Genomic DNA, 16,931 nt, shown 5'->3' with positions numbered 1-16,931 from the left:
TAAAAATCCATCTATCTCAGCCTCGAAAATACTAAAAGGCACAGCCTTGAAAGGTCTTTGTGATAAAGAATTCCACAGGTTCACTACCCTCAGATAAAATTGCTCCCCATCTCTGTCTTAATTGGGCAACCCTTCCTCTGAAATTATGCCCTTTGGCCCAACTCTGCCACAAGGGAAACAACCTTTCCAGGTTCTATTTGAATTGTGGTCTGACTAGTGTCTGAAGAGTTTCAGCAAGTTTTGAGAAGGTTCCAGCTCAGCGACCAAACTTACATCCTGTGTCAGCAAGATTCCCATTTTTATACTGCATTCCCATAACAGGTCAACAGTTCAGTTGCCTCCCCAATTATCCACTCAACATGGGTTCTAGTTATTAATAAATGTGGAAAGCAGGATTTCCTCTTCATGAAGCCTTGCTGACTCTGCTTGATCATATTCCTAAATGCACTCTTATATCCTTTGTAAATGATTCTAACATTTTAGCAAATGACATACTAAGCCATCTCCCTATCCTGTTTGGGCAGCACAGTGGTTAGCACTGCTGTCTCACAGCGCCAGAGATCCGGGTTTAATTCCCGCCTCAGGCAACTGTCTGTGTGGAGTTTGCACATTCTCGTGTCTACGTGGGTTTCCTCCGGGTGCTCCGGTTTCCTCCCACAGTCCAAAAATGTGCAGGTCAGGTGAATTGGCCATGCTAAATTGCCCATTGTGTTAGGGGCAGGGGTAAATGTAGGGGAATGAGTCTGGATGGGTTGCCCTTCGGCGGGTCGGTGTGGACTTGTTGGGCCGAAGGGCCTGTTTCCACACTGTAAGTAATCTAAAAATGTCTGTTTGTTTGTCTCCCTGACTTTTTTAATAAGGATTTACATTGGCAGTTTTCAATCTTCTGAGAATTTTTCACAATCTAAGGACTTTTAGAAAATTATTGCCAGTGTATCCAAAATCTCTCAGCTACTTCCTTTAATGCCTGAGGGTGCAACCCAGCCAGCCCACCTTGCATAAGTTTGACATCTATTAAATCTTCCCTGAATTTTCTCTGCTCACTACACAGCAGTTATGCCATTTAATAAAACAATACACTGATCCTGTGGTATTATCTGATTCACTTTGAGCAGCAGCACAGCAGAATGAGCATTACTGCTCGAGAAGTAGAATTATACGAAAGTCTACCTGGATGCTCCTTTACAGCCAGTCTCATGTAGCCAACCAGCCCATACGTCCGACACACCAGCAGTGGCACATCAGCTTTCCAAAGGATGGCTGATAAACGTAGCAATGAACTGACAATGGGAAACATAAGTCGATCAGTTTATATAAAATGCATGAAAACAGAAAACGTTGGAGAAATTCAGCAAGTCTGGCAGCATCTGTCAATAACTCCAAGGACATTTCTTTGTAACTCTGCTTCAAAGAACTATCTGAGCTTACTGAGTTTCTCCAGCAATGTGTTTTTTAATTTCAGATGTCCAGCATGCACTATATTTGCTTTTATACATCTCGTTTATTTTATAGTTAAGTGGATGGTCATGTGTAAATAACTTAAAACAGCAATCCCTTAGATTGACTTATCTATTCTCTGCTACTCAAAGTGGGGAGAAAGTAATATTTTTGCTTGTTATGGAGTCAGAGATGTACAGCATGGAAACAGACCCTTCAGTCCACACCGAACAGATATTCTAAACCAACCAAGTCCCATTAGCACTTGGCCCATGTCCCTCCAAACCCTTCCTATTCACATATCCATCCAGATGCCTGTTAAATGCTGTAATTATACCAGCTTCCACCACTTCTTCTGGCAGCTCTTTCCATACATGCACCAGCCTCTGCATGAAAAAGTTGCCACTTAGATCCCTTTTAAATCTTTCCCCTCTGACCTTAAACCTACACCCTCTAGTTTTGGACTACCCCACCCCTGGGAAATGACCTTGTCTATTTACCCTATCCATGCCCCACATGATTTCATAAACCTCTGTAAAGGTCATCCCTCAGCCGCTCCACAGAAAATAGGCCCAGCCTATTCAGCCTCTCTCTACAGCTCACACCCTCCAACCCTGGTAACATGCTTGTAAATTTTTTCTGAACCCTTTCAAGTTTCATAACATCCTTCCTATAGCTGGGAGACCAGAATTACATGCAGTATTTCAATAGTGGCCTAACCTATTGCCCTGTACAGCCACAACATGAACTTCCAATTCCTATACTTAATGCACTGACCAATAATGGCAAACATATCAATCGCTTTCTTCACTATCCTATCTCCTTGCGGCTCCACTTCCAAGGAACTACGAACCTGCACTCAGAGGTCTCTTTTGCTCAGCAACTCTCCGCAGGACCTTACTATGAAGGTAGCAATTTTTGAGATTTGAAGCTCAAGTCGATGATAAGTCTATAAGTTAGCTTGCTGAGCTGGAAGGTTTGTTTTCAGATGTTTTGTCACCATACTAGGTAACATCAGTGAGAGTCTCCGGTGAAGCGCTGGTGTTATGTCCCGCCTCTCTATTTATGGGTCCTGGTTCCTTAAGGCGGGTGATGTCATTTCTGGTTCTTTTTTTCACCCAAGGGAAAGTAGATGGGATCTAAGTCAATGTTTTTATTGATGGAGTTCTGGTAGAATGCCATGCCCCTACAAATTCTCGTGAGAGTCTTTGTTTCATCTGTCCTAGGATGTGTGCGCTGTCCCAGTCAAAATGGTATCCTTTTTCGTCTGTATGTATGGAAATGAGTGATAGTGGGCTGTGTCTTTCGGTGGCTAGTTGGTGTTCATGTATCCTGGTGGCAAGTTAGGACATACAACCAGCGCATCACCGGAGACTCTCACTGATAATGTTACCTAGTATAGAACATAGAACAATACAGTGCAGAACAGGCCCCTCAGCCCTCGATGTTGCGCCGACTTGTGAACTAATCTAAGCTCATCCCGTTACACTATCCCATCATCATCCATGTGCTTATCCAAGGATTGTTTAAATCTCCCTAATGTGGCTGAGTTAACTACTTTAGCAGGAAGGGCATTCATGCCCTTACCACTCTGAGTAAAGAACCTGCCTCTGACATCTGTCTTAAATCTACCATGCTTCAACTTGTAATTATGCCCCTTCGTACAAGCTGACATCACCATCCTAGGAAAAAGACTTTCACGGTCTACCCTATCTAATCCTCTGATCATCTTGTATGTCTCCATCCAATTCCCTTCTTAGCCTTCTTCTGTCCAATGAGAACAGACCCAAGTCTCTTAGCCTTTCCTCATAAGAGCCTCCCTCCTGACCAGGCAACATCCTGGTAAATCTCTGCACCTTTTCCAATGCTTCCACATCCTCCCTGTAATGGGGGAACCAGAACTGTACACAATATTCCAAGTGTAGCCACACTAGCGTTTTGTATAGTTTCAGTATGACATTACGACTCCGGAACTCAATCCTTCTACCAATGAAACTTAACACACCATATGCCTTCTTAACAGCACTATCAACCTGGGTGGCAACTTTCAGGGATCTATGTACATGGACTCCAAGATCCCTCTGCACATCCACACTACCAAGAATCTTTCCATTGACCCAGTACTCTGCCTTCCTGTTATTCTTCCCAAAGTGAATCACCTCACATTTAGCTGCATTGAACTCCATTTGCAACCTCTCAGCCCAATTCTGCAGTATGGTGACAAAACATCTGAAAACAAACTTCCAGCTCAGTGAGCTAACTTACATACTTACCATGAAGCGTATAAGTCCCACCCTGATTTGCTTTCCCAAAATGCAGCACCTCGCATTTATTTAAATTAAACTGCATCTGCCACTCCTTGACCCATTGGCCCATCTGATCAAGATCTTGGTGTACTCGGAGGTAACCTTCTTCACTATCCACTACACTTCCAATTTTGGTTCATTTGCAAACTTACTAAGTATACCTCCATCATTCATATCCAAATCATTTATATAAATGACAAAAAGTAGTGGACACAGCACCGATCCTTGTGGCACACCACTGGTCACAGGCCTCCAGTCTGAAAACCAACCCTCCACCCCCACCCTCTGTCTTGTTAGCATGTGTCTCAGAAGCTAATGGACAATATCATTAAACTGCCCAAGAAAGAACAGGCATTCACTCATTCCTCTTTTAAAATATCTGATTTGCAGAGAAAACCAAGCAACTTGAGGCCTAATGGTCAGGTGACTGGCCAAGTAATCCAGTGATGGTGACATTACTCAATCCCACTGCAATAAATTGTCAATGTTTATTCAATATTCTTGGCTGTCCGTGGCCTGTCATCAGATTAGATGACCATGAAACCATCACCTGTTGTAATAACCCAAATGCTCCATGAAACATGGACAAGTAGTAACGAGATGACTAATAACCAGCACATAACCCAGGACTGACAGCTCCAGTACAGCACTGCAGGGTATGGTGCTCTCTTTCAACAGACTTTAAAATGAGGACCTATTGTCCATCATGTGGATGTAATGGTCCCATGTTCGTATTTCAGAGAACAGCCTGCAGGAATAACAACTATCCTTTCACCAAAAATCACTAAAAACGGATGTTCTTGTCATTTAACACATTGATGTTGTGGGTAGTTGCTGTGCCCAAACTGGTAGCCACATTTCCTAAGGTATAACTGTGATGAGACCTCAAAACTGCTGAATTTAGCTCTAAACTACTTTTCCCACTAGGTGGTAGAGGCAGTGGGTTTGATAGATGCTGTTGAAGGAGCTTTGGTGAATTTCTGCAGGGTATCTTGTAGATGGTGCACCCTGATGCCTCTGTGTATGTCAATGAAGGAAGTGAATGCTGAAGCTGGTAGATGCAGTAGTCTGTCTAGATAATGTCACGTTTCCTCTGTGCTGACTGCAATCACTCTATTGACAGCATTCCTGACATGTCAGGCTTTTTAATGGAGAAGAAAGGTACCAAACAACTATTTAAAAAAACTGCTGCTTACCTTTCTGAAAGTTGAGTAGCAATCACTATATTGAATCGGAGGAAGAACGTGGGGTCATTTTCAAGCAGCTGTTCAAGGCTCTGAAAAAAAGTGTCAAGATTTCATAACTCAGTCAATTCCAAAGAAAACACAGTCATACACATAAATCTTAGCCTCAAATGTAAATACCCTCCTATTATCTTTTCTTTACAAAAATTGCTGGCTGTTCACACAAATGTAACTAGATAACTGATGTCCTTCCTTAATCACTGCTGTCTGTGTGACACCAGTCCCATTCCTCAAGGTTGACCAGGCCTGGAAAGTCCAAGTCATCCACAGCCTGGAAACAGGGTAAAATGATAAACTGAGATCCTATTCCCCTGTCCTGTTGGCATAAGTTGATGATGTGGGACCCTGGAATGGAACCATTTAGATTTGAGAGCACTCCCAAGAAAGCAGAAAGGACTCCATCCTAGGCCCAGCCCATCAGCCCCACACATCACCGACTAACCAGTCTGTCATCCAGCGGCGTTCTTTGTGCGTTGTGTTGTATGTTCAATTAACTAGCTTGAGAGATCAGTGAGGTTTCAATAAGTTCAAACAATAATGTTTTTCTAGATCTTAAAATAAGATATACAGCTTCACAGTAGCATGACTATCTTTGGTGAAGCCATGATGCATCCCTCTCTCATGTAATCTTCTCCATCATAGTAGGAGGCATTACACACAACACTGCAGACATTAACCCTTTCAAACAATGTTGTGGGCAAGTGACTGACTCATTGTGCACTCAAAGTAACTCATGCCATGGCCATTCAGTCCGTTACATCTATACTGTAATTTACAAACGAGCTGCCAGTTAGTCCACCATGGTTTTTCTCTCATAACCCCAATCTTCTTTCCTTTTCAAAATATTTATCAATCCAATTTCAAAATCTGCCATAAAATCTGCTTCCACCACCCTTTTTACAACACAACATAGGACACTGCTCCTGTCAAACAGGACAGGATACATCAGTTTATAACATTGCTTGTTGTGAAATTAAAAACTTCCTTACCTCCTCCATGAAGTTTCCACTGACATCACTATTCAGCTCCTGAAGGAGCTCCATGGCTGCCTGGGCTCGGTTCTGAATGGAAAAAGAAACAGAAATACTAAACCTTCACTCTAGTAATGAACGTCAAAACGAATACCCTCCCCTGACTAAACAGTTACAGCACAGAGACAGACCATTCAACTCAACCCCAGTGTTTAAGCTCCACATTGTCCTGCTCCAGCCCTATTTCATCTCCCATCACCATGCTCTTCTAGTACTTTCTGCTTCAGGCATTTATCCAGATTCTTAAATGAATCTGTAGTATTCACCTCCACCCTTCTTTGAGAATTCTGCATTTCTGTCATTCTAAAAGACATTTCTCGTGAATGGAATATAACAGTAGCGAAATTGTACAGTAGCTGTGCAGAACCTTGGTAAAACCACATCTGGAGATCAAAATTGTACACAATGCTCCTTATTTGAAAACAAATAATTTTATTAGCAGTTCAGAGAAGGTTCACTTGACTCATTCCTAGGATGAAGGGCTTATCTCAGGAAGACTGAACAGGTTTGGCGTGTGTCCATTTGAGTTTTGAAGAACAAGAGGCAATCTTAGTGAAATATGAAAGATTTGGAGACTGGATAGGATGAATACCACAGAGATGTTTTCTCTTGTTAAGGAGACTAAATGTAAGGGATGTAGTTAAGAATACGTGGTCTTTCAAGTTTGAAATGAGGAGAGATTTCTTTTCTCTGATGTTGAGTGCGCGGAAGGTTCTTCCCAGTAGGTAGTGGGGCTGTCCTTAAATATATTCAAGACTGAGACTAGATTACTTATAGTGTGGAAACAGGCCCTTCGGCCCAACAAGTCCACACCAACCCGCCGAAGCACAACCCACCCATTACCCACCCTAACACTACGGGCAGTTTAGCTTGGCCAATTCACCTAACCTGCACATATTTGGACTGTGGGAAGAAACCAGAGCACCCGGAGGAAACCCACACAGACACAGGGAGAATGTGCAAACTGCACACAGAGTCGCCCGAGGCGGGAATTGAACCCGGGTCTCTGGCGCTGTGAGGCAGCAGTGCTAACCACTGTGCCACCATGCTGCCCACCACTGAGATAGATAGGTTTTTGATAGACGAAACAATTGAGTATTATGAGGGGCAGATGGGAAAGTGAATCTAAGACCACAACCAGATCAGCAAAGATCTTATTGAATGGGGTATTAGTCTCAAAGGGTCAAATGGCCTAACCAGCTCATATGAAAATTCCACTGTATTTATCAGTGACTCGCTTCAGTTCATTGCCCCTCATTCTGGTCTCTTCTGGAAGTGGAAAAATCTTTGCCAGGTCCATCTTTTCAAACTCCTTTTATAATCTCAAATCTAGAAAGAAAAAGAGACCCAACCTGTTCAAATTTTCCAAACAAGTACAGGTTGGTCCATCTACGAAAGGTAATGGCCATGCAGTAAACAGTCTGTTCCAGATGGACTTGATATATGTTTGCTGATAGCTGACTAGACCAGTAGTTGAGAAGCAGGTTAGTGCTGCACATGAAGCTGCCAAGTGTGACTATGCATTGCTGTTTGCACTTTGCCAAATCACTGTGGCTCCCTCATGCCAGCCCAAGGAGGGGTCATTATTTCCCCCTGTTGTTGATTAGCAACTGCCAGCTGTGATATCCAATGACTACGGCCTTCACTTCACAAGCTTCATTGATTAAGAACACAAAGCACCCTACTGGTCTTCTGGCTTTGGATTTCTCACCATGCAGAAGGTCCTTGGGAAGTTGCCTGCTGACGAATGCAGGACACTTCCTTTGAGGGGGCTGCTGCATGTGATTTTGCCCTACCAGGATATGCCCTGTAGACAGGGAAATTTGGAAATACCGTGCTTCTTTTTTCAACAACAACATCTCATTCATTCGGCACAGCAAAGTACTGCAAACATAAGGCTGAAAATACAGGATCACAGAGACAGGAGTAGGCCATTCAGCCCCTTAAGCCTGTTCCACCATTCAATGAGGTCATTGCTGATCTACGGCCTAACTCCATATATCCTGTTTTTGTCCCATATCCCCGAATACCTTTGCTTAACAAACATTATCAATCTTAGATTCAAAATTAACAAATAGTCCAGCATCCACTGCCATTTGTGGAAGAGAGTTACAAACATCTCCCACTGTGTGTGTCTAGAAGAGCTTCCTAACGTCTCTCCTGAATGGTCTGGTCCTAATTCACAGACTATGCCATCTATTTTTAGAATCCCCATCGGAAACAGACTTCCGTTATCTACCTTGACTTCAATCAGATCACCCCTTTAACCTTCTTAATTCTAGAGGAAACAGGCCTAAATTGTATAAACCCTAAAGTCCAGGTATTGTCTTTGTAAATCTAATGTTGTATTCCCCCCCCCCCAAAAGGCCGATCGATCCTTCCTAAGATGTAGGGCCCAGATCTGCTCACAGTGCTCCAAGTGGGGTCCAACCAGGGTTTTGTATAACTGCAGCAAAACATCAGCATCCTTATCCTCCAATCTTCTAGATATAAAGCATTCTATTAGCTTTCTTTACTATTTTCTGCACCTATTTGTGGCATTTTAAAGATAAATGCACATGAACCCTAAGTCTCTTTGCACATCCATTTTCTTTCACTACACATGAACTTAACTTGAAACATGACTTTCTGACCATTATCCAAGTCGTTAACAACGAATGTAAATAACAGGGACTCTAACACAAATCCTTGATGGACACCTTGTGGGATGGTCACATCCTACCAATTAGAGTACCTACCCATCATCCCTACTTTCTGTTGTCCATCTCTCAACCAATTTCCCAGCCATGTCAGTAGTTTGCCCTTAATTCCATAGATTTTAAAATAGTTAACAGTCTCTCGCGTGGGACTTATTTCAAATGCCTTCTGGAAGTCCATATAAACAACATCCATAGACATTCCCCTGTCTACTACCTCAGTCATGTCTTCAAAGTTTTCCATGAGGTTTCTCAGGCATGACCTACCGGTCACAAATCCATGCTGATTCTTCCTGATTAACTGAAAATTTTCAAGGTATTTATTTACCCCATCTTTGATGACAAACTCCAACAATTTCCACACCACAGCTGTTAGACTAACTCGTCTGTAATTCCCTGGTTTTCTTCTTTCACCCTTCTTAAAAAGTGGAGTGAGATGGTGTAATTTTCTAATACAGAGTAACAGCTCCTGTATCTAGGGAACTCTGAAAGATTATAGTTACGACATCTACATTGTGCTCCCCTACTTCCATTAACACCTTGGAATGGAAACAGTCAGGTCCTGGGGCGAACTTCATGTTACTCCATCCGCAGACCAGCTAAAGGTGGTAGCTGCTTCCCCAATGCATGCATTCAGCTCTGCATCAAGGAACAGATTAGATTAGATTCCCTACAGTATGGAAACAGGCCCTTTAGCCCAACAAGTCCATACCGACCCTCTGAAGAGTAACACACCCAGACACATTCCCCTACCCTATATTTACCCCTGACTAATGCACCTAACACTATGGGCAATTTAGCATTGCCAATTCACCTGACCTGCACATCTTTGGATTGTGGGAGGAAACTGGAGCACCCAGAGGAAACCCACACAGACAAGGGGAGAATTTGCAACGCCAGACGGTCTGTCACTGCATGCCCAAGGTATATAAAACACGTTGTCTGATCTAGGATGCTAGTAAACTCCTTACATCCCTGCAGGAAGGCCAAGGTCAGGAGCGTGGAGACGATGCCAAACAGAGAATGCCAGACAGATATAACCACTTGATTAGAATATTATCCCAGAAATCTTTTTATTGCACCTTGTCCAGTGCCTCCAATTTGTTTTTAATTTGTAGACTAGAACTATGCAAAGCACTCTACAGTTATACAAACAAAAGTGTAATGTAACTTCTCTGCTTTTCAATTCGATTTCACCAGAAATGAATCCCAGAGTTTCATCTGCCTTTTTAATATCATGTTAGTCTCTCTCATTCTCCCTCTTTGGAAGGCACCGAATCCACTTGTTATACAGTTCCAGCAGGTTTGGCCTTGCTGTGTCAGTACTCAGAGAGCACTCAGCTGCAGCTGACACTTGAAAGCATGGCCACACCATCAGGTGGCACCCAGGCCCTCTTCACTGAGCGTCAGTGCACAGAAGGACCATTTCAGATCATAGCTACAAGAATGTAAAAACAAAATCCAAAGCACTCACCAGTCCAATACTGTTTTTGGTTAGGAAGAAGCTGCAAGAGAATATAATTCAGTCAGTGAAAAGCTGTGGAGCCAAGAACTCTAGCAAACCTAGAATCAATGGGTATAGGGGTAAACTTTCCACTGGTTGGGAGTCATATGTGACACGTAAGATGATGGTGTGGTTGTTGGAGGTCAGTCATCTCAGCCCTAGGATATTTCTGCAGGAGCTCCCCAGGGAGGTATTGTAAACCCAACCATCTTCAGCTGCTTCATCAATGACCTACCCTCCATAGTGATCAGACGTGGAGATGTTGCAATGTTTGACACTATTTGCAATGTTTCAGATATTGATACAGTCACTACACACGTGCAGCAAGATATGGTCACACTCAGGTTTGGGTTAAGAGAGGGCAAGGACCATTTGCACTATGTAACTGTCAGGTAATAGTAACCTGCAACAAGCCAGAATCTAACCATTGCTCTTGGATATTAAATAATATTACCCACGCTGAATCTCCCAAGATATTAGCATTACCACTGATCATAAACTGAATGGAACTGAGAAACTCTGAATCAACTGCAGCTCATTTAGCCCCATTTTTGGTTCTCTGTGTTCCACCATCATTCCATTCCGTCTTGCATCATCAACACCTTTTTCACTTAAGCCCTTGTGCTTTCCACCCCATCACAGCCTTTCCATTGTGTTCTTTCCTTTCCTGCCAGGGTTCCCTTTCCTCTGTACTTGGCTAAAACCAGTTGCCTCTAAATTTTTCCAGGTCTACTGGAAGATCATCCAATTGAAAGATTAACTCTGCTTTCCCTCTTCAGAAATGCTGCCAGACCTGCTCAGTTTCTCCATCATTCTCGCTGTTTGTTTCAGCCTAATGTTAACTGTTGTAAAAACCCATCTGGTTCACTAATATCCCTGAAGGAAGGAAACCTGCCAACTGTTCCCAGTCTGGCCTACAGGTGACTTCAGGCCCACAGCAATGAGGTTGATTCTAACTGCGCTCTAGACAACTTGAGACTGATAACGCTTGCTTAACCTTATAGACTCACATCCCGTGCTGTGATAAGGGATGTCCAAAATGTACAGTATTGTTTCTCCATTCTCACACTGTGCTTATCTTTGTGCCCCATTCAGAGTGAAAGAAAACATTGATCATTTCAGAAACCATTCTGGAATCACATCACACTGCACACAAGAATCAGCAAGCACAGCTTCCAACAGCAATAAGTCCCACCAAAGAAAGGTGAACAATATCACATTTTACAGAGTTCAAATGTACAAAATATTTCAGGCCAAAGAGTTCAAACATCAGTCACTGGGCTTGAGAAGGAATGGAACAGAAGGTATTCGGAGCAAAAAAACCATAAATTAAAATGTCGAAATAAGGTGAGTAGATTCAATACTGAGGAAGGGAGTTCTGGAGGTCCAGATGAGGAGGAGTCTGGCCTCCACCAATTCAAAAAATGACATTGTCAATGTTAAACCGCACATGGACAAAATAAAATGTTAGGCTGTTAAAAAAACTCACTTATTGCCAACATCCTCCCCAGCGACGGTGCTGCCATCTACAATGGTAAAAGATCCAATTCCTAGGGAATGAGAATTGTGGAAATAAAGATTACAGATGGATTGGCTGTCATTGATCATATTTTGTGTTTTATTGGGATAGTAAATGCTCCAATCTTACCAGGAAGCACCAGGTTCTTCAGGATTTCAGTTCCAGTGGCGCTAGCGTTAATCAGACAGACATGAGCAGCCTCCAGTGCTTCCTGACCATGGTCTCCCCACAGCCTAACAGAGGGAATACAGGGAGAGCTATTAAACTTTTAACTCCGAAGCAGAGAGATCTTGAGACAATCCAAGGTTGGTTAACATGGTGCCACTGTTTAAGGAAGGTGGTAAGGACAAAGAACAAAGAAAATTTACAGCCCAGGGACAGGCTCTTTTGCCCTCTAAGCCTGAGCCGATCCAAACGTACTGTCTAAACCGGTCGGTCAATTCCTAAGCATCTGCATCCCTCTACTCCCCACCTACTCATGCACTTATCCAGACGCATCTTAAATAAATCTACTGTGCCTGCCTCTACCATCTCCGCTGGCAATGCGTTCCAGACAGCCACCGCCCTCTGTGTGAAGTACTTGCCGTGTATATCCCCCTTAAACTTTCCACCTCTCACCTTGAAAGTGTGACCTCTCGTTATTGAATCCTTCACCCTGGGAAAAAGCTGGTCTCTATCCACCCTGTCTATACCCTTCATGATTTTGTAAACCTCAATCAGGTTCCCCCCTCCAATCTACCGTGCCTGCCTCTACCATCTCCGCTGGCAATGCGTTCCAGACACCCACCACCCTCTGTGTGAAGTACTTGCCGTATATATCCCCCTTAAATTTTCCACCTCTCACCTTGAAAGTGTGACCTCTCGTTATTGAATCCTTCACCCTGGGAAAAAGCTGGTCTCTGTCCACCCTGTCTATACCCTTCATGATTTTGTAAACCTCGATCAGGTTCCCCCCTCCATCTCCTTTTTTCTAATGAAAATAAACCTAACCTACTCAACCTCTCTTCATAGCTAGCACCTTCCATACCAGGCAACATCCTCGTAAACTTCCTCTGCACCCTCTCCAAAGCGTCCACATCCTTTCGGTAATGTGGCACCCAGAACTGTACACAGTCTTCTAAATGCAGCCGAACTAATGACTTGTACAACGTTAACATGACTTGCTAGCTCTTATACTCAATACCCCATCCAATGAAGGCAAGCATACCATATGCCTTCTTGACCACTCTATCCACCTGTGCAGCACCCTTCAGGGTACAATGGACCTGCACTCCCAGATCTCTCTGCTCATCAACTTTTCCTAAGGCTCTTCCATTCATTTTATAATTCACCCTAGAGTTAGTCTTGCCTAAATGCATCATCTCACATTTGTCTGGATTGAAAGCCATCTACCACTTTTCTGCCCAACTCTATATCCTCCTGTATTCTCTGACAGTCCCTTATGCTTTCTGCTACTCCACCAATTTTTGTGTCATCTGCATAATTGCTGATCATACCAACAGTGCCCTCTTCCAGATCATTTATGTATATCAGGTTAGGTGAATTGGCAGTGTTAAATTGCCCGTAGTGTTAGGTGAAGGGGTAAACGTAGGGCAATGGGTCTGGGTGGGTTGCGCTTCGGTGGGTTGGTGTAGACTTGTTGGGCCGAAGGGCCTGTTTCCACACTAAGTAATCTAATATAATCACAAACAACAGTGGCCCCAACACTGACCCATGTGGAACACCACTGGTCACCTTTCTCCATTTCGAGAAACTCCCTTCAACTACTACTCTCTGTCTCCTGTTGCTCAACCAGTTCTTTATCCAGGTAGCTAGAACACCCTGCACACCATGTGGCTTCACTTTCTCTATTAGTTTACCATCTAAAGTCTTACTAAACGCCTTACTAAAGTCCATGTATATGACATCAACAACCCTTCCTTCATCTAAAAACTTGGTCACTTCCTCGAAGAACTCTTAAGTTGGTAAGGCATGATCTCCCCCACACAAAACCATGTTGCCCATCACTGATAAGCCCATTCTTTACTAAATATAAATAGATCTTATCCCTCAGTAACTTCCCCAGCAACTTCCCCATCACTGACGTCAGGCTCACTGGTCTGTAGTTACCCGGAATATCCCTACTACCCTCCTTGTACAGGGGACAACATTAGCAACCCTCCAGTCCTCCGGCACCTCACCACAAAGGTTGCCACAAAGATATCTGTCAGGGCCCCAGCTATTTCCTCTCTCGCCTCCCTCAGCAACCTGGGATAGATCTTATCCGGTCCTGGGGATTTGTCCACCTTAATAACCTCTAGCCTACCCACACATCTTCCCTACTTATATCAACGTGATCCATACTAATCAAACTTCTATCTCTAATCTCAACATTCATCATGTTCCTCTCCTCAGTGAACACTGATGCAAAGTGATCATTCAGAATCTCACCCATTCTCTCAGGTTCAACACACAGCCTTCCTTCATTATTCTTTAGTGGCCCAATCCTTTCTCCAGTTACCCGCTTGCTTCTTATATAATAAAATGCTTTGTGACAAGCCAGGGAACTATAGACCAGTGAGCTTGACGTCAGTGGTGTGCAAGTTGTTGGAGGGAATCCTGAGGGACAGGATGTACATGCATTTGGAAAGACAAGGACTGATCAGGAATAGTCCGCATGGCTTTGTGCGTGGGAAATCATGTCTCATGAACTTGATTTGAGTTTTTTGAAGTAACAAAGAGGATTGATGAGGGCAGAGCATTAGACATGATCTATGTGGATTTCAGTAAGGCATTCCCATGGGAGATCAGTTAGCAAGGTGGGATCTCGTGGAACACAGGGAGAACTAGCCATTTTGATACGGAACTGGCTCAAAAGGTAGAAGACAGAGGGTGGTGGTAGAGGGTTGTTTTTCAGACTGGAGGCCTGTGACCAGTGGAGTGCCACAAGGATCGGTGCTGGGTCCACTACTTTTCATCATTTATATAAATGATTTGGAAGTGAACATAGGAGGTATAGTCAATAAGTTTGCTGATGACAACAAAATTGGAGGTGTAGTGGACGGCGAAGAAGGTTACCTCAGATTACAATGGGATCTTGACCAGATGAACTGATGGGTTCAGGAGTAGCAGATGGAGTTTAATTTAGATAAATGTGAGGTGCTGCATTTTGGGAAAGCAAATCTTAGCAGGACTTATCCACTTAATGGTAAGGTCCTAGGGAGTGTTGCTGAACAAAGAGACCTTGGAGTGCAGGCTCATAGCTCCTTGAGAGTAGAGTCGCAGGTAATAGGATAGTGAAGGCGGCGTTTGGTATGCTTTCCTTTATTGGTCAGAGTATTGAGTACAGGAGTTGGTAGGTCATGTTACGGCTGTACAGGGCTATACAGGACATTGGTTAGGCCACTGTTGGAATATTGCGTGTAATTCTGATCTCCTTCCTAGCAGAAAGATGTTGTGAAACTTGAAAGGGTTCAGAAAAGATTTACAAGGATGTTCCGAGGGTTGGAGGATTTGAGCTACAGGGAGTGGCTGAACAGGCTGGGGCTGTTTTCCCTGGAGCATCGGAGGCTGAGGGGTTGACCTTATAGAGGTTTATAAAATCATAAAAAGGTATGGATAGGGTAAATAGACAAGATCTTTTCCCTGGGGTGGGAGAGTCCAGAACTAGAGGGCATAGGTTTAGGGTGAGAGGGGAAAGATATAAAAGGGACCTAAGGGGTAACTTTTTCACACAGAGGGTGGTATATGTATGGAATGAGCTGCCAGAAAAAGTGGTGGAGGCTGATACAATTACAACATTTAAGAGGCATCTTGTTGGGTATATGAATAGGAAGGGTTTGGAAGGATATGGGCCAGATACTGGCAAGAACGATGACATGGACGAGTTGGACTGAAGGGTCTGTTTCCATGCTGTACATCTCCATGACGCTGACTGCCCCTATTTCCCCTCCACTCAATACAAACAAACATGCCAAGTAAAATTAAACTGCACAAATGTTCATGAACCCCATAATCTCCTGCCAAGTCATGGTTGAGTTGGACCAAAGGGTCTGTTTCTGTGCTGTACATCTTTATGACTCTAAAACTTCCGTGATCTCACATGAGGCACTGGAGTGCTGCTGGAGGTAGGAAGTTATTGTTTACAACAACTACTGAACTCATCTTTTACACAATGAACCACTCCAAGATAAAGATGCACAATTCAATGAAATGTGATGCTGTGCGATAAAGAGAGAAAGGTGACCAAAAGTGGTAGACTTTTAAAGTGTCTTAAAGGAAGACATGAGGCAGACAGGCAAAGGGAGGGAGGGTATACCAGAACATGGGACCACATCAACAGAACGCACAGCGCCAATTACAGTCAGACATCCACAAGATGTCAGATAATCAGAAAAAAACAGATTACTCTTCAGGGTTGTGGGTCTGGGAATGATTTCAGGGATACAGAAGAGACGTCACAATGAAGGATTTCAAAAGGAGGAGCATTTTCACAAGCAGGTGTCAATGTAGTTCAGTCAGCAATGAAGAGAACTTGGCATAATGTGATATGGAACCAGTACACAGAGACTGCTGTTTGTGCTGATGGTTTCGATAGAGATGGAGATGCTGTGACCTATGTTGAATTCCCTGGACGACCAGTGAAACAAAAAATGAAAAACCAGAGTTCCCGATTCTCATCGGCTTCCTACAAACCTCCCACTGGAGACCAACCACGCCTGGCCATCAGATTAGGGTAGAATGGGGTTTACGTTTGGCTACAACATTTCTGGTGGTCCAACAGGGTAAAAAAAAAAGGGCTGCAGATACTGGAAACCAGATTCTGGATTAGAGTGGTGCTGGAAAAGCACAGCAGGTCAGGCAGCATCCGAGGAGCTGGAAAATCGACGTTTCGGGCAAAACCCCTTCATCAGGAATAGAGGCAGAGAACCTGCAGGGTGGAGAGACCACTCTAATCTAGAAGCTGATGGTGCAACAGCCTCCTGCAGACATTGCTCTGTCACATTGAGCTAATGAGCCAACAGTCAGGATGCAGAGACTGCACTGTCTCTCCCCCACCCCCAGTACCTGGCAAAGACACATCGGGGTGGGGGTGGGGGTGGGGGGCCATGCTGCTGGATCATCAGCCAGGAGGGAATGGGGAGGGGAATCCTGTCAGAGGGATCCACTGGGCAGTAGGGTAGTGTAGGGTAGGGTAGGGGGGGTGGGGTGGGGG

General features: G+C 43.8%; 1 protein-coding gene across 2 annotated transcripts in view; it reads right to left on the bottom strand.

Annotated features, from left to right (window-relative positions):
* Positions 1-16,931, bottom strand: part of nae1 (nedd8 activating enzyme E1 subunit 1) — a 60,202-nt gene that overhangs the window by 42,906 nt on the left and 365 nt on the right. For both annotated transcript variants that reach the window (XM_043706533.1, XM_043706532.1), the window contains exons 2-7: positions 11,867-11,970; positions 11,708-11,768; positions 10,189-10,219; positions 5,977-6,048; positions 4,940-5,019; positions 1,171-1,280 (exon numbers count right to left, since the gene is read on the bottom strand). In XM_043706533.1, coding sequence (XP_043562468.1) covers positions 1,171-1,280; positions 4,940-5,019; positions 5,977-6,048; positions 10,189-10,219; positions 11,708-11,768; positions 11,867-11,970 — 458 coding nt within the window. The remainder of the gene's footprint in view (positions 1-1,170; positions 1,281-4,939; positions 5,020-5,976; positions 6,049-10,188; positions 10,220-11,707; positions 11,769-11,866; positions 11,971-16,931) is intronic.

The sequence above is a fragment of the Chiloscyllium plagiosum genome, chromosome 17 (assembly GCF_004010195.1).
Source record: "Chiloscyllium plagiosum isolate BGI_BamShark_2017 chromosome 17, ASM401019v2, whole genome shotgun sequence".
Lineage (NCBI taxonomy): Eukaryota > Metazoa > Chordata > Chondrichthyes > Orectolobiformes > Hemiscylliidae > Chiloscyllium > Chiloscyllium plagiosum.
Note: the sequence above shows the minus strand (reverse complement) of the source record. Positions and strands in the feature narration are given on the sequence as shown.